At 38.4% G+C, this 23,645-nt stretch overlaps 2 protein-coding genes across 2 annotated transcripts; both read right to left on the bottom strand.

Moving 5' to 3' along the window:
• Positions 1-9,962: 9,962 nt before the first annotated feature.
• On the bottom strand, positions 9,963-11,403 carry LOC129788680 (uncharacterized). Its single transcript, XM_055824923.1, has 2 exons — positions 10,144-11,403; positions 9,963-10,062 (listed from the first exon to the last, which is right to left on the bottom strand). The coding sequence occupies exon 1, from the start codon at positions 11,369-11,371 to the stop codon at positions 10,511-10,513; it is 861 nt and encodes a 286-aa protein (XP_055680898.1). The 5' UTR covers positions 11,372-11,403; the 3' UTR covers positions 9,963-10,062; positions 10,144-10,510.
• LOC129788362 (uncharacterized) lies at positions 11,404-16,890 on the bottom strand. Its single transcript, XM_055824337.1, has 4 exons — positions 16,539-16,890; positions 16,373-16,457; positions 11,694-16,295; positions 11,404-11,539 (listed from the first exon to the last, which is right to left on the bottom strand). The coding sequence occupies exons 3-4, from the start codon at positions 15,878-15,880 to the stop codon at positions 11,404-11,406; spliced, it is 4,323 nt and encodes a 1,440-aa protein (XP_055680312.1). The 5' UTR covers positions 15,881-16,295; positions 16,373-16,457; positions 16,539-16,890.
• Positions 16,891-23,645: the final 6,755 nt, after the last annotated feature.

The following is a 23,645-nucleotide window of genomic DNA, read 5'->3' on the forward strand; positions in this document are numbered from 1 at the left end:
ATAAGAAATTCATTTTATCACTCTATGGGAGTTTATTTGGTGAGATTTTATTTGCAGACATTCAGCAGCAGCAGAAGAGAATTGTAACGTGTGCAATAATAACTTTAATTTACTCACGCGGTGAGGAAGTATTCGTTTACCTCAAACCGTTTTGTTTATTTTTGTTCGTTATAAATTGAAGCAAGAAGTTGTAGCTTCAAAATTAAATTTTGTGCAAACAGGTGCAAAAAAAACCTCAAGGAGTTTCCCCCGAAGGCACTTTGGGGGTTGCTGTGCAGAGCACACAGCAGAATTCAGTGCTTGTGAGTGGATAAATTGTTGATCATATGGGGATGAATGAAAAAGTCATGGAATCACAGTTGAGAGCCGGGGTGATGTGAAATTGGACTTGGTGGGAGTACACCACACAAAATAAACTTCCGCCATGTGAAAGGGTTTCACCGGCCCCCGTGAGGTGGGAGCAGGTGCGAGGGGGTGTACCAGCGCGGAAGGCATAGAGGTGTACGAGCTCTAACTCAAGTTGAATGGGCGGTATTTCAATTTAGCACGAAAAGCTCAGTTCCGCATCCAAATGTCCATCGCGATGAGTGCCAATGTCGCGCTTTTCTTCGCCCCGCAAAATCCATTTATATGGAAATTCCCCACAAAACACAAAAGGACTCGCACAAAGTCACACACAGAGATTCGCTATGTGTGGAAAACAAGGGGCGAGGGGTGGATATAGCAAGCAGGGAATGGGGAGAAACATATGTGGCATCTTTATGTTCTCCGGATTCATGTACACATTTTCAATTTAACTGTAAATTTTCATGAGAGCCTTTCAGGACTCGCTCTTACACACAGTAGTGAGCTTTTTTCCCCTTTTTTGTGGTTTGAAAGCTTTGCATATTAGGATTAGAGAAGTATATTCGAGTGCTGTTTTGGTTGTGATTTTTTTTTCTACATCGTGTTGTTTTTAGCCAATGATGCTCCATCGACACAATGTTTTATGTTGGGAGCTTTGCCTTTTATGTCTTCTACATAAATCATATTTTTCTTCCAAAGGATTGTCCAATAATTTTGAATTCTTCGCTGGACTCTTTCGAGGAATTTTTACAATTTTTTAAAGTTAATTTTGTGAAGAATTTCTCTTGATTTTTAGTAAAGTTTAACCCTTTAACGTCCAACGTGAAACATAAAAACATTGAAACATGCGCTCTTTTATCGCGATTTTTATTCTATGAATTTTTATTATAGGCCTTTTCTCACTCAGAACGTCTTCTTTGACCACTTATGCGTGAATTTGATGCATTTATAGAAAAACAATTACATTCATAAATAGTTGAAAAAATAAAATGTTTCACGTTTGGGTCAGCGTATGACTCAAAAAAACTTAAAGGGTTAAATTAAAGTGAATCTCTTGCAGTTATTAAAGATATCATCTCAATAAGTAACTGCATTGTAAGTTAAAGGAGGGGAACAATGAAGAAGGACTCATTCTACAATTTCAAATTCTAAATTTCTTGCACAATCTTTGCAGTAACATAGTATGTACAACATAAGCATATACACACATGTATCAGAAACTTAACATGCGATGTACAATATTCTGGAGATGAAATTCAAGGGAAGGCAGAGGGTGGAAATCTCTCCCTCCTGCCCCCACACCGTTGTGTAAAGGATGTGTGCCACGAGTGCATTTGATGGAAGTGCAGACATCCTGCATATGAATGGGGCTCCCTCAAAGATTCTACAGCAATCAGAGCTAAAGTTTTGGGAGGGAAATTGTTGCATGTAATTTCGACTTGAGAGATGTGTGTTTGATTGTCCGGATGTGCCATCATTCATCCACCCATGTCGTCGTGCATCCCTCCCGGGAGCAATTTTCCAATTACTGCGAAATTTCGCCACACTCTGTGACAACGACATACGAAAAATTCTCCAAGCCGGTGTATGCTCTGTGTGTTGGCGCAGAGTCAGCACCGAGGAGAGCTCCTTGTTCTTTTGAAAGATGCTCCCTTGTGTTTTTAAAGGTGGGGCCGATCCCTTGAGGACACATCCAAGACGGGCGAGGTGAACTTCACCCATGATTAAATTTAATTAACTTTGCGACATGTGCCACTGACGGGCCAATCTATTATTTTCAAAATGAGCTTCCTCTTCCTGCATTTGCCATCACACTGCTCAGTTGCTTGTTCTGCGGAACCAATGAAGATTTTTCCTGTGAGATTCATCCCCCCACAATGTATACTTATAGCAATTTCCCACAGATTAGGTACAATTTATCACTCTACACAGGGACTCTTTGCTCCTAAACGACTCCCAATGACTTTCCTCATCAAACTAAAAAGCTCTAATAATCATTTGAGGGATTTTTTTTAAACTTTAGAACGTTTAGAGAATTTAATTTGAAAATAAACTGATTAACCCTTTGAGTGGCTTAATGCTTTTATGAGGATAAAAGAATGAAAATTAATGTTGAAATTTAATTTTCTGTTTAGAAATCGATTTAAAATTTAATTAGATTTTTTTTGTGTGAATTAATCAATCAATAATTTTAAATATAAATGAGGAGAAAATCACAAGGAAACAACTCTCAGAAATTTCATAATAATTCATCAAACTTTTAATAAGATTTCTTGTCATCAAAAGATTATTTAGGTTTTATTTGATTTAAAAATGTAAAAATGCCTTCAAAAATTATTCCCACCGCACATTCCTCCTTTGACCTTTAAACTATTCTCTGAGCAATTTTCTAAATTCACATTTAATAAATTTCATTTTGCTTAAAAAGTGTGTTTGCCTTCCCGCATTATAATTGCTAAAAGCGGAAAAGTGTTTTAACTTTTTTTTTCGTCAAGCTAAATTCCCTCACACCTATGTAGGAGGGGGGCGGGAAGCACGAGAATGTGAAAAAGTTGAAGAGATGGTAGCGCCTGCAAATGACGAGGATTTCGCAACAAAAAGCTGAGTTAATTTCATTGGCGAGCATGCAGACATTAATGACATACTACTTCATGAAAAGGTGTGGGCTGAATATGAAGTAGCTGCTATCTAATTTTCTGCCATGGATATACATGGGGATGCTATTGCGGGGGTTCCCTCATTCATTCCCGGAGGGCTTTGTGATTTTTTTTTATATACAGGAACATGCAAGAAAATACGAAGAGTTTGAGGGTGGGATGAAGCTCAAATGAATGAGGAAAAGCTCCCTCTCGCCAAGGGATATTTCTCTTTCTTTTGAAGCTCTCCCCGCCCCCATACCCGCTATACGCAGTGTGGGAAAATTCCCACGAATTTCTCACGCGTTTTTCTCGTACGTAGGAAGCACGCAGAATACATCCCGCTCTCCGTTAGAGTCAAATATATATAGAAGAGAAATTAACTTCCTGCCCCCAAAGTCAAAATTATTTTTATTAATCCTCCATAAAGGCAGGAGGGTGTATATTATTTATTTAGTATGAAAGAAGCTCCTTAGAGTGACCCTATTTTGATAGATTTTGCATTGTCAGTCAATGTCTTTATATTTTTTTTTCTTCAGCGATTTTTTAATCAAAAGTCTTGTTTGAAGAGAGCTTTTATGCTTTTTTGTATCCCTCTCTTGTACTACAAAAACACTCTGCTAAGAGAGGAGAAACAAAAAGGAGGTCATTAAATATATAGATGAGTGAGATAGGAAGATTAACATGTGCTACGCTATGAAAGGAAAGTCAATAAATAATGAGCTTTTGAGAGTTTTAAAATTAATATAAAATGACGATGATGTACGTCGTGTAAGGTATTTTGCTTCAAGCATATAATGATGAGCATTTAAGTATTTTATCGTGCATTTTATGCTTGATAATTTTAAGGATAATAATTCATTGTTTATTTCAATAAATTCCCCTGTAAATTCCTCAAGATAAGAGTTTAGTTTAAATGCATTTTTTAAGCTAAGAAATTGGTCAAATGTAGGTATCAAAAAGCTCAAGAAAAGCTTAGTCTGCCTTGAAGAAAATTGTGTTTGTTTGACAATTTTTTTAAATTAAAAAATTCTTATATAGAACGTCTCTCAATGTATAGAATGTTTCAATATTCATTCAAATTTAATATATCACATATTTCAAGAAAATAAAATAAAATTTTTCTATGTTATTCATTCATTAACGGAACGTTTTACGAGAATTTCACGCGAATTTGTGAACTGAATGAATCGTAAGAAATTAATCTGAATCATCAAACTTATAATAAGAGATTTGTTGATAGAAATACTCATCAAAAGATAATCTAAGAGCTGTAATTTAGAGGCGATAAAAAGAATCTCAAGAATTGTTTTTATTTGATTTAATTCTTCTCTCTCAACAGAGAACATCTCAATTTTCTTCTGTGACCTTTTTAATGAAATATTCAATGAAAATCTCCCCCTTGAGAATTCTCTATCGCCTATCTCTTAATTTATTCTTCACAATGTACGTATGTGGGTGCGATGTGTGAGGGAGAATGGAAATTTTTACATGGAAAAGCTTGTAGAACAATTCCTTTTGCAGAACCTCCATACAGAGAGAGAGAGCTATATACGGAGAGATCAAAGACTTCCTTACGCGATGGAAAACTCACGAGATTTTCTCGTGAAGCAAAAGAAAGTTCACGGTGAAAATTTAAATTAATATATCTTTATTTGTCGTCGTCATGCAAATTAAATAAACAGCATGTCTACGAATTATTTACGGTGTGTGACAAAAGTGGGTGAATTTGAAATTCTAAAGTAATTTAAAAAGTTTTCCTCTGGCAAATAAATATTTATTTATTTTTTGTCCAATTCTAACAACTATACTAACATTTTAAATTGAGTCTAAATATTGTATTTGATGTACCTCATCAAACTCAATTCATGCATCCCACGCGCATCTCATCCTGGAGCTTTTTCGCAAAAAGCACAATTTCTGTGAACTCTGCACTTTATGTTTTTTTTTATCCACACATTAATAGCTCCTCTAATGTTGAGGGGGAAGAGCGGGTGGAAAAACTTTTCATTTCATGGGATAATTCAAATGAAAACATTTTCACGTCTATGAATTTGTCTTTCTCAATTTCAACCCTCTAACAAATTGCACTCACATATAGTGCACAAGATGTGCCACCACAGAATGTTCTTTGCTGACTCAGCGGATGGGAATTTTCACTGTATTATTTCCCTCGATGATGGAGAATTTTCTTTAGCATTTTCCCCGAGGAAGGGGGGTGACACCAGAATGAGGAATGTCACCTCAATTCCAACATCTCACAGTCTCAATTGTCTCTGAAGGATGCACTCGCTCTTAGCAGTTGGTGGTCTCTTGAATGTCACACCTCTCATGGGGAGACACATGCAGCAGGGAAGAAAATGCCCCAAATTGTTTCTCCGTCTTCATTCGCACTAACTGAAAGACACAAACAAATTAAATCCTTTTCTTCTCCAACGTACAGGATGAAATGTCATCATGAGCAGAAGTTTTAGTTTAATTGTTTTCTCTGGTTTATTTGAAGGGTTATTTTGCTTTTAGTGCACTTTAGAATTTACTTGTTCTCCTTTTTTAAAATAATTTCTAAGTGCAATTGAAACTTTTAGATCCTTTTCATTGGGTAAAATATATATTTTTTTACGCAGTAATTAAACTTATAGCCCGGCAGAGAAGCGAAAAAACCTAAAATAAATTGCGATCAAGCCAAATTTTGCACTATTCGATTCAGAAAATTATAAGAAATCTTTTTTATATTTACCAGCATGCTCTAAAACGTGAGCTCGTTTCACAAAATGTGTTTAAATATTTCCTTACATTTTTCCATAGGAACCATCGAAGCCATTAAACGAACAAGTGACTTCGCGGAAATTCGTGTTCCGCCGAAGTATGATTTGACAGTTCCGAGTATTTGGAGTGAATATTTTCATTTTTGTGGTGAAATTTTTCGTGAAATAAATGTGTGTTTTACTTATTATTTCTGCATTTTCTCTTGTAGGAAGTACTTCTTTTAACCCTCGTTATAATCTTTTGAGTGGAAATTGTAAAAACTAAAGTATTTTATGTGGTTTGTGTGAGCAGTTTCTTGGAACACCCAAGTGACATCACTTGTTCGTTCAATAGCTTTGATGGCTTCTATAAGAAAATGTATGGAAATATTTAAACGTATTTTGTGAAACGAGCTCACGTTTTAGAGCATGCTGGTAAATATAAAAAAAGATTTCTTATAATTTTCTGAATCGAATAGTGCAAAATTTGGCTTGATCGCAATTTATTTAAACTTTGGGGTCATTTTCACTTAATTCTACTGGCCTATTATTTTTACTAGAGAAAAAAGAGTTTATTCATTTCTATATGGAAAATCTTTTCAATAAAGGATACAATCGGATACACATTAAGATTTATTTCGAACATAAAACTCTCTTTTATTCCTGCTGTTTTCATCAATTCGAAAAAATCTATTTTTCTTATCATAAATTACACTTTTATTCCCACTAAAAACACACACTTTATGGATAAGCTTGCGCATAGCTGCACTAAAACTATTTTTTTGTTGCATAAAATGAATTCTATCAATGCACTGATAAACCACCACATAAATTCAATTTCAATAAATTCGCAATAGAGCATTTTGCGATAAAATTGAATATATAGAGTGGGTTGTCACCATTATGTAAATTTATTTCAACCAGTAAATCTTTCATCAATATCTCCGAGACTCAATCTTCTCAATCAAACCATAAATTTCATTTAACTTAATGCAATTCATACATTTCATTACCTTGTACTCCTTCTCTCCCCAGAGCATAGCATTTTCTCCATATCTTCGAGTGGGGGGTGGGGAAAATTTTGATGAAAATCGATTTGGACGCTATACCAGCTGAAGCGCATACAGGGAGCTTTAAGCTCTTCAAAGCTATTGAGATTATATATGTATTTTATTGAAGATAACTCTACATGAGTGACTCTGCTGTTTTGGACTATAGAGGATGCATTGCAGATGTAACATGAAGGAGAAAAAAAATGTAACGAGGGTGAGTTTAATGCCTTCTGTTTCCCTTTTCTCACGGCGATAAGTGTATTTCTTCGAGATTACATAAGAAACACATTTAACTTTTGTCTCATGAGAGTCTTTTGCTTCATTTTTCGCTTGGATATCCCGTGTGAATTGGCCAGAACATATATAGCCAAAAAGGGTGGGTATCTTGCAATTTTCTCCACTCATCTTGTGTATCATATTTTCCGCACCCCATCTTACGGAGCGTGGTGGTCCTCTGGAGGGTATTAGAGGCGATATATTGAGAAAATACGATCACAGCTAAAGGGATTTTCTCGTCTGGTTCGTCTGGATTCCATTAATCGTGCGTTTGGTGAAATTTCATTGGACCCATCGTAAATAATAATTCATCTCCTTGCCATTTCTTCGTCAAACCAACGTTCCACGTTCTTTTGTCTGAATGGACGGCAAGATGATGTTCTTTCACCCTGAAATTGTTTGTGCCAAAGCTATAGAATACACGCGGAGAAGACGATATAGCAGACTTGGTGGAGATTGCGGCTATGTCTGGTCCTATAATTAACTCTCAATGAAAAAGCTTTCTCCCTTTTGTCGTGCTTTCCGCTTCTTCTCTTTTTTTTCACCATCGTCACGTCCCCTGCGCGATGTTCAACATGAAAATCTCAATATTAGGTGCCTCTTTATTATTTAATAGCTTCCCTACCACCCCTATTGCAAAATCCACCATCCCCGCGCACGAGTTTTAAAATAAAAAGGAACATTTCTGGAGGGATTCCACCCAGTTTTGGGGGAGAAAATACTCACACAGCAGCTGCTTCCTCCAACCACGTCTTATATACAATTTAACAGCCAAACGAGAGGGAAGAAGAATGAATGAGAATTTTTCTGTTATTACACAAAATTTCCTCAATAATAAAAGAAAATGTTTTCTTCTGTGCGCAAAGAATGTATAGAGAAATTCGCACACGGGCCTTCCATTAGAATTCAATATGGATCACATTATTGTGACGAATTTGCATGCAAAATTGACAATAAAGTGGAAAATTTATGTTAAAAGTCACTTCATTTAGAAGGTTTTGAGCATAAAACATAATCTTCAACGTATCATTTTTGCATGCTCATTTTTGGGGGAATTTTCTCCAGCACAATGCTCTAGGAAAGTTTTTACTGCCACACTGCCATCATCAGCATCATTATGCACAAAAATGACTTTTAATTGCAATAAATTGCGAGAGGAACTTTTTTTTCATGTAGGTAGGTATTTGTGAAGTCGATAGACATTTAATTAAAAGAAGAAGAAAATTTCTAACGTTGAAAAAATTGTTTTCAATTCTGTGGTTGATGAGCTTTCCGAAATGCTTTGCATATTAAATCCAACCACAAATTGCACGTAAGTTCTGAAACTTTATTGACAGTTTGATAAAATTGCTAAGAACGTTAAGAATATTTAATTATTTATTTGATTAAAATTCACCAAACATCAAAGTTGAAAAAAAAGAACTTTTCAACAAGAGAAAATTCATAAAATTAAGTTTCCAAAAGTTGAGAAAAAAGATATTTGTTTAGCTCAAAAGAATGAACAATTTTAAAAGAAAACCTGAAAGCAAAAATCAATTTAACCCTTCGATACATAAACTCCTTTTTCATTCAAAAAAATTCTTCATAATTCGCTGAACAAACTCCCTTTTACAACCATTTCCATAATTTTCAAAATATTCCACAGATAAGTACCTACCACCCTACCTAGTACCTACCCCTTGTTTTGCAAAGTACATTGGTATTCAATTAAGCTTTGTGATGTATTAGTGGGCGGAATGACATGTGAAACATTAACTGGCAAACCACAAATAATTCAGAAATTATTAATATTTGTATTCCATTTTGCTATATAAATCACTCTCTGTGGTTTATATGGAAAGCTCTCTCTCACTGTCAGTGAAATGAGTGAAAAGCGGAAATATCGGAAATATAGCAATCATTGTGATCTATTCAACTGGTGCGATTGAAAGTTAAATTTTTTCCCACGCTTTCCTTTGAGCAATATAAATCGATTCTAATCAATTAAGGGTTATATATTCAAAAAAAAATCGTTTTCCCTTTTCCCACAATCAAGGATGATAAATCAAAATTCTGTTTCAATTGAATTTAAAAGAAAAAAGGGTTTGGGGTGAAAAGAAAAATTAATAATTGGTCCAATTCGTCCCGAGATGTACTATATATAGCGTACTATATACATCGTATTCTCTTGTGTAACGATGTGAAGAAAAAAAGCCGAGACAGTCTGGTGATAAATTGCACCATTAACTGTCACCATTTAATATGCAGATGCATCCCTTTTTATAGCGGACCCTGCATATAGTCCTCTCTCTAGCCGCCCCGGGGGAAAAAGTTATGCAGGTGTACGTGCGGGTGTTGAATACATTTCCCAACGAGAATGAATTAACACTCTTCTAGAAAATTAATTTTCCCCATTTTCAGCCAGCAGTCCTTTTGGATTTTTCATGTCTTATGTGCCCCTCATTCATCCCCCAACCCCCTCTCATTATTCTATGAATAATACTAAAGTATAGATTTAGTGCTAGAAAGCTCCGAGCACTTTCATTGCATAAGAATAAGCTCATTTGCCATGGCATGTTAATACAGGACAAAATCCACCCGAGCTTTTGATGTCTAGCACACTCAAAAGGAACTAAATGGTCCATGAATCTACAGAATTTGTCCTTCATGCCCTGCATACTAGTGGAGTACCCCTATATGGGGGTACCCTGTCAGACAAACTTTATTAATAATAATCATTTGTAGAGAGCCCTCGTGAATTTTCTCTCTGTAGTAATTATTTATATATACACCATAAACTCTCAACTCTCACACCTATGTGCATTTGTGATGTAATTGAATTTAATTGTACATAATTAACACATTTGTTATGAACTCAATTCTTCAAATGTTTGTCATAAAATGTTCATTAAAATATTAAAATTTATTTTTGTAGATGAAGTTACCTTTGAGGGAGATGATAAAAACATTAGTGACACTATGGTGACGGAGTGTCCCCTGGCTCTCAACCTCAATATGTTCTGTACGCACCTTTGAGAAGATGTACACAAAAGAGATTAGTAACTTCAATGATAATTCACCTCCTTGCCTTCCTTCTTGAGCTTTACACACCTGCGGAAGAGAATCAGAGGGAGCATTAAAGGCACCTCCGGCGCGAATTGACCGGAATGGCGGGTGACCTTGAATGACTCTGATTCCCTTTCTTTGAGCGATGCAAATCCTCCCTTTGCTGCTAAGGTGGTCCACAAATGATGAGAATTTCAGTATATTTCACTTCAAAACTAATTTAATTCTCGAACAGGAATGATGAATTTCACAAATAATAAGTTTAAAGGCAAGAAAAATGATAAAAATTAAGAATTCACAGTATGGCGTATTGTTGCGTCAGTTGCCAGGGTAAGAAGAAGAATGAGGTTATGATGTTTTTCCCTATAAATAATTTGTGCCGTACTTTTCCACACTACTGTGCCGACTTGTCCTAGGACAGGCGCGCACATATTCCCCCCATTGAGTTCATCTCAAAATCCTTGATTGGGACGGGAAGCTTGGCGAGAGTGCTGACGGCACGTTGCTGAATATTGTCCTGAGTTTTGATGACCACGACACGAACGACGTTCTCCTTGTCGGGCTTGGTAGAAAGGATTCTCCCCAATTTCCATTGAGAAGGCTTCAAGTTGGGTTCACGAAGTACAACCAAATCACCCACTTCGAGATTCTTTGTGTTGCGATAACACTTTGGGCGATTCTGCAATGAAGTGATGTACTCCGAATGCCATCGATGCCAGAAGTGCTGAAGAAATCTCTGAATGAGGTTCCAACGAGTTAATAAATTGGGATTCATGTCCATCAGTTCTGGACCAGGTGGCAGAGTCAGAGCATGTCCCACGGCGAAATGCGCTGGCGTAAGTGGCTCCAGGTCGTCCGGAGCTGAAGATTTTGCACACAGTGGCCTCGAGTTGAGGCATGCCTCCACCTGGCAGAGAATGGTTGAAAATTCTTCATATGTGAGAGCTGTATCCCCAATGACTTTGCGGAGGAGAGTTTTGCTGCTGCCAACACCTCGCTCCCATAGACCTCCGAAAGTTGGAGAATACGATGGAATGTAATGGAAAGCTGTCCCCAAAGAGGACATGAGCTTGACAACTTTCCCGTTGTGAATGCGGACTCCTTCCATTCTCTCCTCCCGCGTAGCTCCAGTGGCACCAACAAAATTCGTGGCATTGTCACAGTAGATAGTGCCACAAATTCCCCGACGGGACATGAAACGCCGCAGAGCTGCGATGAACCTTTCTGTACTCAAATCCGTGACAGCCTCAAGATGAATCATTTTGGTGGCCATACACACGAAAATGCAGATGTAGCCTTTTGTGATCACGGATTTCCTGAGATAGGTGTTGCGGAAGTTGAAAGGACCGGCAAAATCACACCCAGTATTGTAGAATGGCCTGTTTTCTTGCACCCGGACTGCCGGCAAATCTCCCATGAGAGGAGCTTCCATTCGAGGTTTCTGCCGGAAACACACCACACACTGCTGATAAACCTTCCTGACGAGATTTCGCGCCCCAATAATGTTGTATGTGGCTGATAGAATACTCATGGTGAGTGTTGGGCCTGCGTGAAGATATGTCTGGTGTGTGTGAGTGACAAGATCTTTGACAAACTTGTGATTTGATGGTAGAATGATGGGATGGCGCGTTGCATCCGACACATCTGCGTTGCGGAGACGTCCTTTTGTTCTCATGACGCCAAATTCGTCCAAGAATGGCACGAACGTTTTCAACTTGCTTTTCAGAGACACTGGTTTCAATTTGAGGCAACATTTGTACTCATCCGGGAAAGAATGCTGCTGAATATGAGCACAAATGGTGTACGTTGCACTGTTGAGTTCACGCACGAGAAGTTCTCCTGTTTGTACTTGCTGCTTTCGTGCGCGTTGGCGAAGGTTATGCACATACCTCTTCACCCATGCGAGAATACGTACGATGTCCAAGAAATTGGAGTGCTTGTCAATGAGATCCTCAATAAAACCAGTTGGCTTCTGAGTAACAAACACTTTCACTGGTAAAGTTCGCTCTTCCTTTGTTGTGGACTTCTTGATTTCAGTTTTTGGCCAATTGGATTCCTCCTCTAGCAACCACTGAGGGCCTTGCCACCAGAGATGATGATCCTTCAGTTCAGTAGGGGACAAGCCACGCGAGACACAGTCCGCGGGATTGTCTAAAGTGGATACGTGGCGCCAAATGCTTGGTGGGAAATAATCATGGATCATACTCACACGATTTGCCACGTAGGGAGTCCACCTCTTCGGAGAATCTTGTATCCATTGAAGAGCGACCATGGAATCAGACCATGCATGAACTTTGACTTCGAAATTGGTAATGGCATCTTTCACTTTGTCCAAGAGTGTTGCTAGTAGCAGACAGGCATTCAATTCCAAGCGTGGAATCGACACAATTTTCACGGGAGCCACCCGTGACTTGGCGGTGACGATAGCAATCACAGGATTGCCTTCAGAATCTTCCCCTTTTGCGTAGACTACGGCGCCAAATGCACGTTCGGAAGCATCCGCAAAACCGTGCAGTTCAATGACTCCGCCCTTTGATGGTATGTTTCGTCTAATTTTGAGTTCCTTGAGAGCGCTGTACTGCGTCCTGAAGTCTTCGTATGTATCCACAAGTTCTTGAGGCAGGGCATCGTCCCAGCCCATTCCAGAGAGCCATAGCGATTGAAACATCATTTTGAGTTTTACCGTGAAAGGTGAGAGAAATCCCAGTGGATCAAAGATTTTGGCTGCTGCAGCGCAAAAATCCCTTTTTGTGATGACCTGCGGAAGAGCTTCAGTGAGAATCGAGAGCTCATCCGGCCCAGGTGCCCATTGTAGCCCAAGTGCTGTAATTGTCTTGGACTGTGCTGTGACTTCTTCAGGAGACAGTGCTTGCAAGTGTGATGGTATATCGGCAAGAAGTTCACTGGAGTTTGAACACCATTTCCTCAATGTAAACTTCGCGCGCTGCAAAACTTCTTGAATGTCCTTACAGAGCTTCTTTGCCTCTTCCAAGTTAGAGGCTCCACAGAGGAGATCGTCCATGTAGAAACAGCTAAGGATGGCCCTTGCTGCTTCCGGAAACTCAGATGCATAGTCGAATGCGATTTGCTGAAGTACCTTGGTTGCCAAGTACGGTGCACTGGACGTGCCATACGTCACAGTTTTCAGCCTGTATTGTCGTATCTTTTGGGATGGGTCTGGCCGCCAAAAGAGAGATAGGTAGTCACGATATTCAATAGCAACACCAATCTGTCGGTACATTTTCTCCGCATCGGCACAGAAGGCGATAACGTAAGTCCTGTGTCGCACAAGAATGGTGAATAGGTCGTCTTGGAGAACTGGACCGACAGCAAGATTGTCGTTTAGCGATTTGTTGTTAGGAGGAGTGGGAGCTGAGGCATCGAAGACAACTCTGAGTTTCGTTGTTTCGCTACTCGGCCTCAGTACCGCTTGATGTGGTAGGAAATACCTCTTGTTGTGTGGTTTGTACAGCTGATCGTATGGAACCTCCTCCATATGCCCCAACTGTAGGTACTCATTCATGAACTTTATGTACTCAGCTTTGAATTCAGGATCGCGAGCAAATCGTCGCTCCATTGTCTGGAGGCGCGCCAGTGCCGCCTTTGATGAGTCACCCAACTCTTCATGATCTTCTTTGAATGCTAGTTCGACCACATAGCGTCCAGATTCGTCTCGTGTATGTGTTTTTGCAAAGTGATCTTCGCAAAACTGTTCTTCCTTGGTGTAGCATTTCTTTTTGTCCGATGGAACATTTTCAGACATCCAGAACTTCTTGAGAGAGTCGTCCAAGTCGCAGTGAGTGTGCATCGATGTGAATCCACGCACCTCAGAAGGAATTTTCCCAGCTGCTGTCCAACCAAAGATGGTCAACTGGGCCACCGGTTCATCATTGTTCCCCTTGAGAATTTGTGGAAGGGTAATGTAAGGCACATATTCACCTCCCAAGATCACATCAATTTTCCCTGGTGTCTTGTAGCCAGGATCAGCCAGCTTTAGAGAATCAATGTGAGGCCATGACATGTGAGATATGGGAACTGATGGTAGAAATGCGGTAAGCTTCTGCATGACGTAAGCTTCCGCCTGCAACTTGCTATCTTCATCGTGAATAGAACTCATGCTGAGATGCACAAGCCCCCTTGTGTAGCCAACTGTCACTTCAGCGGCTCCTGTCACAGGAATTTTCGCATTTGATCGTGGCAATAAGAGACGTTGCGCACAATCCTCGCTGATCATGGTACACTCACCTCCTCCGTCGATGAGAACACGACACACCTGGTTATTTCCATGAGCATCGAGAATGTTAACCAAGGCTGTCGGGAGAAGGGCACGTTTGGGAACCATAGAATGGTGTGTAGTGACCATGCTGCTTGTAGAAGGTGTTTGAGTATCCTGTGGAGGCATCAATTGTTGTGGAACTGTAGGTGATTGTGGAGCAACAGGTGGTTGACCTTGAGGAGGCACAAATTGCTTGGGAATCTGAGCCTGTTGTACATCAATGTGCAGGAGAGTGTGATGTGCCTTTCCGCAGAGTCGGCACCGAGATTGTGATGTACACTTCTTTGAAGGATGATTTCCTCTGATACAGTTGAAACAGAGGCTAGATTTGGAGACGAACCTGCCCCTTTCCTCCACAGGGAGAGCCTTGAAACTCTCGCACTGATAGAGCGGATGAGCTCCACCACATTTGTGGCATTTTCCAGTTTCCGTGTGATGTGTAGCAATTCCCCCCTTGCTGGGCTTAGAGGGAGCTTTCTCAGGTTGCTTGGGTGCACCTTTGGGAGGTGCCTTTGTTGTATCTTGTAGGCCAAGATTAGCTCGCTCCATGACATCAGTAGCCTTTTCCATGAAGTCGAAGAAGTCATCCACTGAAGCCATGTTCTCCGAGTCACGTGATTCTTCCCATTTTGTTCTGAATTTCTCAGACATGTTCTGCTTCATAAGATAGATTAGCCACACATCTAGCTTTAGACAATCATCCCCCAATGCCTTCATGCTGTCGAAGATTTGGCGGTATTTCCTGTTTGCTTGTAGGAGATCATCCACGGTGTCTACTTTCTGTTTCGACTGAGCCATGAATTGATCAATGAAGGCGTTGATAAGATGCACTTTCTTTTCGTATCGCTTTGTGAGTCGCTGCCATGTGGGCTCATAGTTGTCGTCGGAAATTTGAACATGGCTGATGTCTTCAGCTGCGCTGCCTGTGAGCGCCATTTTCAAATACTGCATCTTTTGATTCGGTCTCAGATCAGGATTTGAGTGGATGGTGCTGTGAAATGCGTCCCTGAAACGCATCCATTCTGTGTATTGACCGTTGAAGGTCGGAAGATTCAACTGTGGGAGTTTTGTGCGAGCTGAGAGTGATGATGATGATGGTGGGCCTTCTGTTTGAAGCTTCACAATATGCTGTAGGAGATTGGTTTGATTTTGCAGTACTTCCGGGAGCATGTTGTCCTTGGAAGTGTCATTGTGATTTCTCGAGCTCTGTTGGTGTTCTCCAAGGATGTCCTCAAGCTTGAGACGTAGTTCCATACAGCGATCTTGAAAAGCGTCGCCCTCATCTTCCTCGAGTTTGCATAGATCAGGGTCTACTTGTGCAAGAACCTCGATCTCGATCTGAATTGGCATGAATTTATCCAATGTTGATTGGATCTCAGTGAGCCAGGAGGCTGCTAAACGATGTGTGATTGTGTCAGTCTCAGAGACCTTCTTCTCCAGTCTCGTGAGAGTACGCTTGTGAATACCTCGCTGTACACGGAATGCGCTGAGTTTGATTTCTGCCATCTTGCTACAAGTCAGGTCAGGGTGACGACGGTAGAACCAACTTGACAGGTATTGTGTGTATCAATTCGCAACAGTCGAGGTCGAATAGCAAGTGATTCAATCCTGCGCAGATTTTCTTGAAGCCGTTGGAGGCGTGGAGGATAGAAAGCACGATGCCCTTGAGAATAGAAGCTGCTGGTGGCTTCCCAATTGAGTGCGCTGATTCTTGTTGACGTGCGAAGGACCAGAATTTTATGTAGATGAAGTTACCTTTGAGGGAGATGATAAAAACATTAGTGACACTATGGTGACGGAGTGTCCCCTGGCTCTCAACCTCAATATGTTCTGTACGCACCTTTGAGAAGATGTACACAAAAGAGATTAGTAACTTCAATGATAATTCACCTCCTTGCCTTCCTTCTTGAGCTTTACACACCTGCGGAAGAGAATCAGAGGGAGCATTAAAGGCACCTCCGGCGCGAATTGACCAGAATTTTATGTAGATGAAGTTACCTTTGAGGGAGATGATAAAAACATTAGTGACACTATGGTGACGGAGTGTCCCCTGGCTCTCAACCTCAATATGTTCTGTACGCACCTTTGAGAAGATGTACACAAAAGAGATTAGTAACTTCAATGATAATTCACCTCCTTGCCTTCCTTCTTGAGCTTTACACACCTGCGGAAGAGAATCAGAGGGAGCATTAAAGGCACCTCCGGCGCGAATTGACCGGAATGGCGGGTGACCTTGAATGACTCTGATTCCCTTTCTTTGAGCGATGCAAATCCTCCCTTTGCTGCTAAGGTGGTCCACAAATGATGAGAATTTCAGTATATTTCACTTCAAAACTAATTTAATTCTCGAACAGGAATGATGAATTTCACAAATAATAAGTTTAAAGGCAAGAAAAATGATAAAAATTAAGAATTCACAGTATGGCGTATTGTTGCGTCAGTTGCCAGGGTAAGAAGAAGAATGAGGTTATGATGTTTTTCCCTATAAATAATTTGTGCCGTACTTTTCCACACTACTGTGCCGACTTGTCCTAGGACAGGCGCGCACAATTTTATTATTGTTTATTTGTGTTTACATTTTTGTATTTAATGTAAAATTGTTTTAAATTAAACTGATGAAAATAAATAAACATGGATGAATTTTATGTGAAAGTCAATCATAACGCGTCCAGTTATTAGAGTTGGTATACCACATCGCGGATGGGTCAGTCTATGCGTTGTAATTTAATTTGTAAGTAGGATTAGTAGGCAAAGTTGATTTTTTTTATGAAATTCATCAATTCGAAAGACAAAAATGGTTATATCTCAAGTTCCACAAGACCTACAAAAATTTCGAGACTAGTTCTGGAAAGGTATTGAAATAAGCTATAATCTGACATATATTTCGATACATTTCAAGGTCACCTCCAGAACACAAAATGGCAGATTTTTGTTCAACAAAAACAGTTTTTTTCACTTTTCGTTCTGAAGGAATGGTCCTAGAGGTTTTTGATGTTCTAGAAAGTTGTAGAGTTTTGCATAACCTTTAATTTGATACCAAATTGAGCAAAATCGGACAAGCGGTTCAAGAGATATGGCTCTTAGAACTTTTCAAATTTAAGAATTTTTCAAATTGCCATATCTTCTAAACGGCGACATAGATTTTCTTCATTTTCGGACTGGTGATAGATATTGAGTCAGGCTACAACATATCAAAAATTCAAGGAAATCTATGATGGGGATTCGGAGATATAGCTCCTTAAAGTTAGGCAATTTTTGTTTTTGTTTTTAGCGCCTCTTGCGGATGTTTTTAAAACTTGAAATGTTCTAAACAGTTGTAGGGCTTCTCAATACCTTTCATTTGATATCAAGATGATCAAAATCGGTCAAGCCGTTCTCGAGTTATATCGAAAAAACACTTTTTGCTTTAGGCCGCCATATTTGCTAAACCGCTTGACCGATTTTCAAGTGTGAATTGTTGATGAAAACATCTCACTAAGCCCTACAACATACTAAAATTTCAGACCTCTAGCTACAAAGGAAGTGGTTAACGGTATTTCAAAATGGCGGACGGCGGCCATCTTGGATTTTGAAAATGCGAAAAAATGAAATTTTACACCCACATTTCTATAGAAAACTTCAAACCCGAAGTCTCTATCTGTTACCGTTCTCGAGCTATAAGGCAAAATGGGGACCAACGGCAGGCCGGCAGGCCGGCCGGCCGGATCAAAAATTTTCCACCACCATTTTCGTAATGTGGGATGTCTAAAACGTGCTCATACCAAGTTTGAGCCCGATCTGAAGTGGTCGGTTTTTCCGATGATTACAATACTTGGTATGCCACGATTGTGGTATACCAACTAAATGATGAAATTTTTAGAGCCAAGTTTCCACTAAACAATAAGTCAGACGAAGGCAAAAATAGTTTGCAAAGATTAAGACTAACATTGTGATACTTTCAATTTATTTTTCACTAGTCTATGAATTTTTATTGACCTAAAAATATGAGATGAAAAATTCCAAAATAAATGGAATGAAAATTCCAAACAAATCCTAGTTAAATGTTTACCTAAATTAAAATAATAAAATTCCTAATTCTATAATTTCCATATTATTCTTCCCTTGAGCTTTAATCCTCCAAAATAGTTTTCCTTTTCCCGTAATGATCCCCAGCTGTTCGGTAGAGGCTAAGAGAAAATTATGGTCCTAAAGGTAGAAACATAGTTTATTTTGTCGGTGAAATTTAATGCAATTAAGATGGAAATGTAAAACTAACGACACACCCCAAAATTCTCCCCTTTCAAACTCAATCACTCTGAGCTTTTGTGCCCATATCCACACACATATGTACATACATACATTTCCCCAAAATTCACCCCCATATAGTTGCTTCGTAGTGCCTTTCCCCGGTAAACTGACACGCTCATCAAAAACTTTCCAAATCAACATTCTTTACCATGAGGAGTGAGGTGGGGAAAGGGGATGGAATTGAAACGAGGGATGGCAGGTTAAAAATATGTTAAATAATGCTGAGTACTTGATTTTTGAATTCGTTTGCTTTAGTCTAGCTGAAAGCTAGCTCATTCCTCTACATAGATCTAACTTTTGGCGCCAAAAATTAACAATTTAAATCGTTGATTTGAAAATAATTAGATGCTGTGGCTCTGCTGAGGAAAAAAAAAACATGAAAACTTTTCTAACGAATTTTAAAACATTTTAGTCCTTTCTATGATGAGGGATACCCCCTATTCCCTCATGATAGCATTAAAACTTTTAATATTCCTGTAAACCCTGTGAGACCTACTGCTGTGAGGGATGTGAAATACTATTCCGTATAAATATATTTATGTGTATAGTTGTGTAGCTTCATCATGCTTCTCAGAATGTTCATTAACTGGCCTTTTGATTAAACTGTTTATTGCTTGTAACAGTATGCAAACACTCAAGGTAAATTACTTAAAGGGTTGTCACTGTAAATTGCCAACATCCTCAATTCACATAATTCATTAATTACACTCCCAAACGAGAACTCAGCCATATACTACACTTATGCCTTAGCCAAGCTATTACCATCTCAACCGCATTCTTGATAAGGTAAAGTGACCAAATTTGCATGATAATTTAGTCAATCATTCAAAAAATGTGATTTATTTTCCAACCAAAGGGGTTATGCAATAAATGGAAATTCTCTAACCCACAAGCTACTACCTATACATAATAAATTGCAGAATAATGGTGGTGTAGTGGGTAGTACGTTATTGGAAAATCGTATGCAATATCACAAAATTCTCCTCTTCCATTTTCAATATGTGTGTTGTAGGATTATCGTGGGATAGATAGGCCTTATATTGGAGGTAATCTATGAATGAAATTATCTGCTTTCCCCGTAGGCAATGCATTCACCAAATAATCTGTTCAATACAAAGCAATTTGATTGTACATCATCCATTAAAAACACTTTTAAAAAATATTCGTATAATAGTGGAATTATTGAAATAAATAGAATTATATTTGGTGATATATTAAATCAAATGAATTTTATTAAATAACCCGTGATTGGCACACAAAAGGAGCAAAATATTATTTCATTGGTTTTGTTATTGATAAACAAATAATGTTTAATAAACTTTTCATGTGTTGAGATTTATGAGAAATAAACATTAAACAATTAAAATAAAGTAATTATCATTTTAACTTCTATCATAAAATGTTCTCAACTGACGAAAGCTTTTGAGAGAAGTTTAATTACAACTTATAATGTCATGTCATGTGGAATTGCAGAATTAAACTGGAAATGAAGTTCAAACTATAATTTTGATTTATTTTATAGAAATATGTTGTGGAAAGATTTTACCTGCAATGTAGAGAAAACTTCTAATTCGAAGAAATAATCAGGATACACGGAATCCTAAGAAGAGTAAAAAAAAATAGAACTAGGAAAATATGTCAAAAAATTGCTTAAAATGGAAAAAATAGAAGCTACTATCTATAATAATTAAAATATTCAAAGGTTGTTCATGAAAATTTGATTTTTGCCTAAATTCTTACTCCCTCATTTTAATTCATTACCTGGTGGTAAAAGCGATAGGTACCTACCTACTAGAGGTAGGTAACATTTGGTAGCAGGTGCTCAGTCAATTACAAATTTATTGAGGGGGAGCATGGGAGAATATTTTAAACATAATTTGTTGATTAATCGATTGTAGTGGTGACGATGTGTGAATTTGTGCTATAATAGCGAAATAATAGATGAGCTATAAGAGAGGGCTTTATAACTAATGTATCGTAACATAGTTTCAGGCATTTTATGTGTATAAATTCATAAACAGTTGCCTTCAATCGGATTAATGGTACAGCAAAGCTACACTACATAGCTGAATGGTATAGGTGACAAAAGGCACAAACCGCCCTTATCAGGGTTTCCTGGAGCGCCTCACAAAACTCCTCACACCGCCCAATAAACCCGGGATTATGTATTTACACGCCGTTTTGGGTGAATATTTATTGTGTTAAATTTCGTCATACCCCCAGCTTTGCTATATAGGATTTTTTCCACGTGCCTTTTTTTTCTTTCGTGTCATCGTGTCACTTTGTATGATGGAAGGCAAGCTTTTCTTCTCATCAAATTAGAAGAAAAAATTGGTGCGACAGAATGTGGAAAAATTTCATTTCCTAATGTAAATTCATGCACAAAGCTTTGCAGCAGAAGTAGAATTTGAATTCAAGTACATATATCTACTTAGTGGCATTGCTTCAGTTGCAATTGATTTTTCACCTTACTTTTGCATCTTCAAGCTCACGTAATAAAACAGATGAAAATATTCTGATTTCGGTAGAATTTCGTGCAAATATTGGGAAGGAATTTTTTATAGAAAAAAATCAAGCAATAAATTAAATATCCTTGCTACGCAATGAAGGGTTTAAGGAAAGCTTTTAATTGAGCTTTTTTCTTATTATACGTATTTTCGCGATTTTTATTCAGTTAATTTACTTCAGAGTATTTAAAAGAATTATTTTGCTAAATCTTGATAAGTTTTCTTTCCACGTGGAAAGAATGGAAAAATAAATTTGAAAAAAAACATCTCGAATTTTATTCTTCTCAAACTTTTAAGTTTTTCTTTCAACCATTTGTTAATTGAAAGTCAGCTTTAAAAATTCGGAATTTTCATTTCAAATTCTCTGCATTTCTCTCTCAATTTTTTTTACAACGAGGCATTTCCTCAAAATTTAAAGCCAGTAATGTTGAAATTCTAATTAGAAAATTTATTTTCAACTCATTAAATGGCGATGAAAATTAAATGTAGCCTATGTTAATGACTTTACGGTGGGGTGGTTATTCAGCAAAGGTATATGGGTGGTGTAAATTAGAAACAGAACACCTGGGTAAAATTGAAAAGCAATTTTATTTCATTTTCAAAGATTTTCTTGACAATTTTCACTCATTTATCTGATTAAATTCCTCAAGAAAGGTACCTACATTCACCAATAGGGACTCTAGGCATTCTATACGCGCCTTTTTATAAGCCGTCTTCCACCCCTCCCGCCACATTAGGACACGAGAATTTCAACTTAAATAAACCGTGAAGAAATAGTCTTGGGAAAGACACAAATGGGGAGCTCATTAGTGTGTTAATCACTTTTCGGGGGAGGGATTGTGTTGTGGAGAAAGTTAAATATTCCATACCTCACTCTGTGGAAATTCCATCGTCTCACACCCATTCAAGGGACAACACTTGATGGGCTAAGAGGTACTCGTTCGGTATATGTACACACAATTTCATGGTCCCACCGATGGGCGGGAAAAAAGGAACACTCCACCAGAGGTTGAAGCCCCAAATGCAGAACCCTCCGCTCCCTCTGCGTGAACTATACTAACAGAGAACGCTGGGGAAATCGGCCGGAAATAACACAAAAGTTGTTTCAAAGTTTATTTTAGCATCGAAAGCTCGCGGGGTTTGAGATTCTATCAGATGTGAAGAGTCCGGACGTGACACAAAAAAAAAAGAGGGAGATTCACCAACCAATTTTTATGACAAACCCCTGCCCCGCACCATGTACGGAGCTTAGATGTAAATTCACAAATACCCCACAAAAATACCTTTAAATCCGCATGGCGATTTGTTTCTCAAGTTGTGAGGAAAAACCAACAGAAAGTATAGAGAAAAAAATCTCAGTTTTTTTTTCCAGGGAAAACTTTCACTTTCTGTATGTTATTTCGCAAGAAAAAAAAGTTATGTAGATAGCACGAGAGAAAGTATGGTAATTTTCTTTTGTTTAGCTACAGGATTCAAGATTGAGGAAGGTGTGTATTCGATATAAATTCATCGAATGACAAAATTCTAAAATCAAATAAATCAATTCAAAAGAAAAACTTTTACTCTTCACAAAAGTCCTGACATGAAACATAAAAAAAAATATATTTTTTGTTTAAATTACATTTGCATAACAAAAATAAGCTTCTAAATATAGTATTTTTACAACAATTAAGCCTCCTGTTGCACTGAATAAGCTCAACTTGTGCGAAATGTTGGAGATTATGTCTCAAATTTGGTTAAATCCTCTGCCTGCATGATAATTTTTTATTTCAGGAAAAAGGATTTTCCTCAATAGACTAAATTCCTATTTTATCCCTTTTGTATATCTCCCTGACACAGAGTGACTTTTTAAAATAATAATACCTACCAAAAACAAGGTAACGATTAATTCAAAGCTCTGTGAAAGTGGAGCTTTTATCGTATACAAACTACAACCTGTATGGAGATGTACCTACTAACATGGTCTGATTCCATATGTGGGAAAATGCTGCCGGAAATCAGTGTATGTCGTTGATGATTCTTTTCACCCTCACCCACCTCCCCTTCTCTTATCGTCCTGAGCTTTATGGGTACCATACGAAAGCCATTGTCCATGTCCAGGAGAGTCCTGTGAAAGTCCTGCATATTTCATTAATAGGGCATACTGGCAAACTTTCCGGCAATTACGGCATAACTAACAACAATTCAGCAACACTCCAGTGTATTAATGGTCGAATATATACACTGGAGATTTGTTATCTACGATTTTCACACATTCACCCACTTTGCAGCCCTCTGTGCAGACTCCCTCCTCCTCTTCCTCCTCGCCCCACAAATTCAAACCCTCCCGGTAACAATCTCTGGAATTTCCATCGTGCAGGAATGTTAGCTCTGGTGCGATTTACTCTCTGCAGAGATCAGTAGACATTCGCTGATCTTCACTCGCTCAATTATACATATGGCAGTGGTGTCCAAACTGTGTGGACGCTTTATAATCC

The sequence above is a fragment of the Lutzomyia longipalpis genome, chromosome 2 (assembly GCF_024334085.1).
Source record: "Lutzomyia longipalpis isolate SR_M1_2022 chromosome 2, ASM2433408v1".
Lineage (NCBI taxonomy): Eukaryota > Metazoa > Arthropoda > Insecta > Diptera > Psychodidae > Lutzomyia > Lutzomyia longipalpis.

What these genes read in the sequence shown, in the direction of transcription:
- LOC129788680 (XM_055824923.1), bottom strand. Translation starts at nt 11,371, where the DNA reads ATGGCCACCAAAATGATTCATCTTGAGGCTGTCACGGATTTGAGTACA.
- LOC129788362 (XM_055824337.1), bottom strand. Translation starts at nt 15,880, where the DNA reads ATGGCAGAAATCAAACTCAGCGCATTCCGTGTACAGCGAGGTATTCAC. An exon ending in ATTCTACCATCAAATCACAA is followed by an intron (nt 11,540 to 11,693) that starts GTTTGTCAAAGA and finishes TGTTTCCGGCAG; the next exon opens with AAACCTCGAATGGAAGCTCC.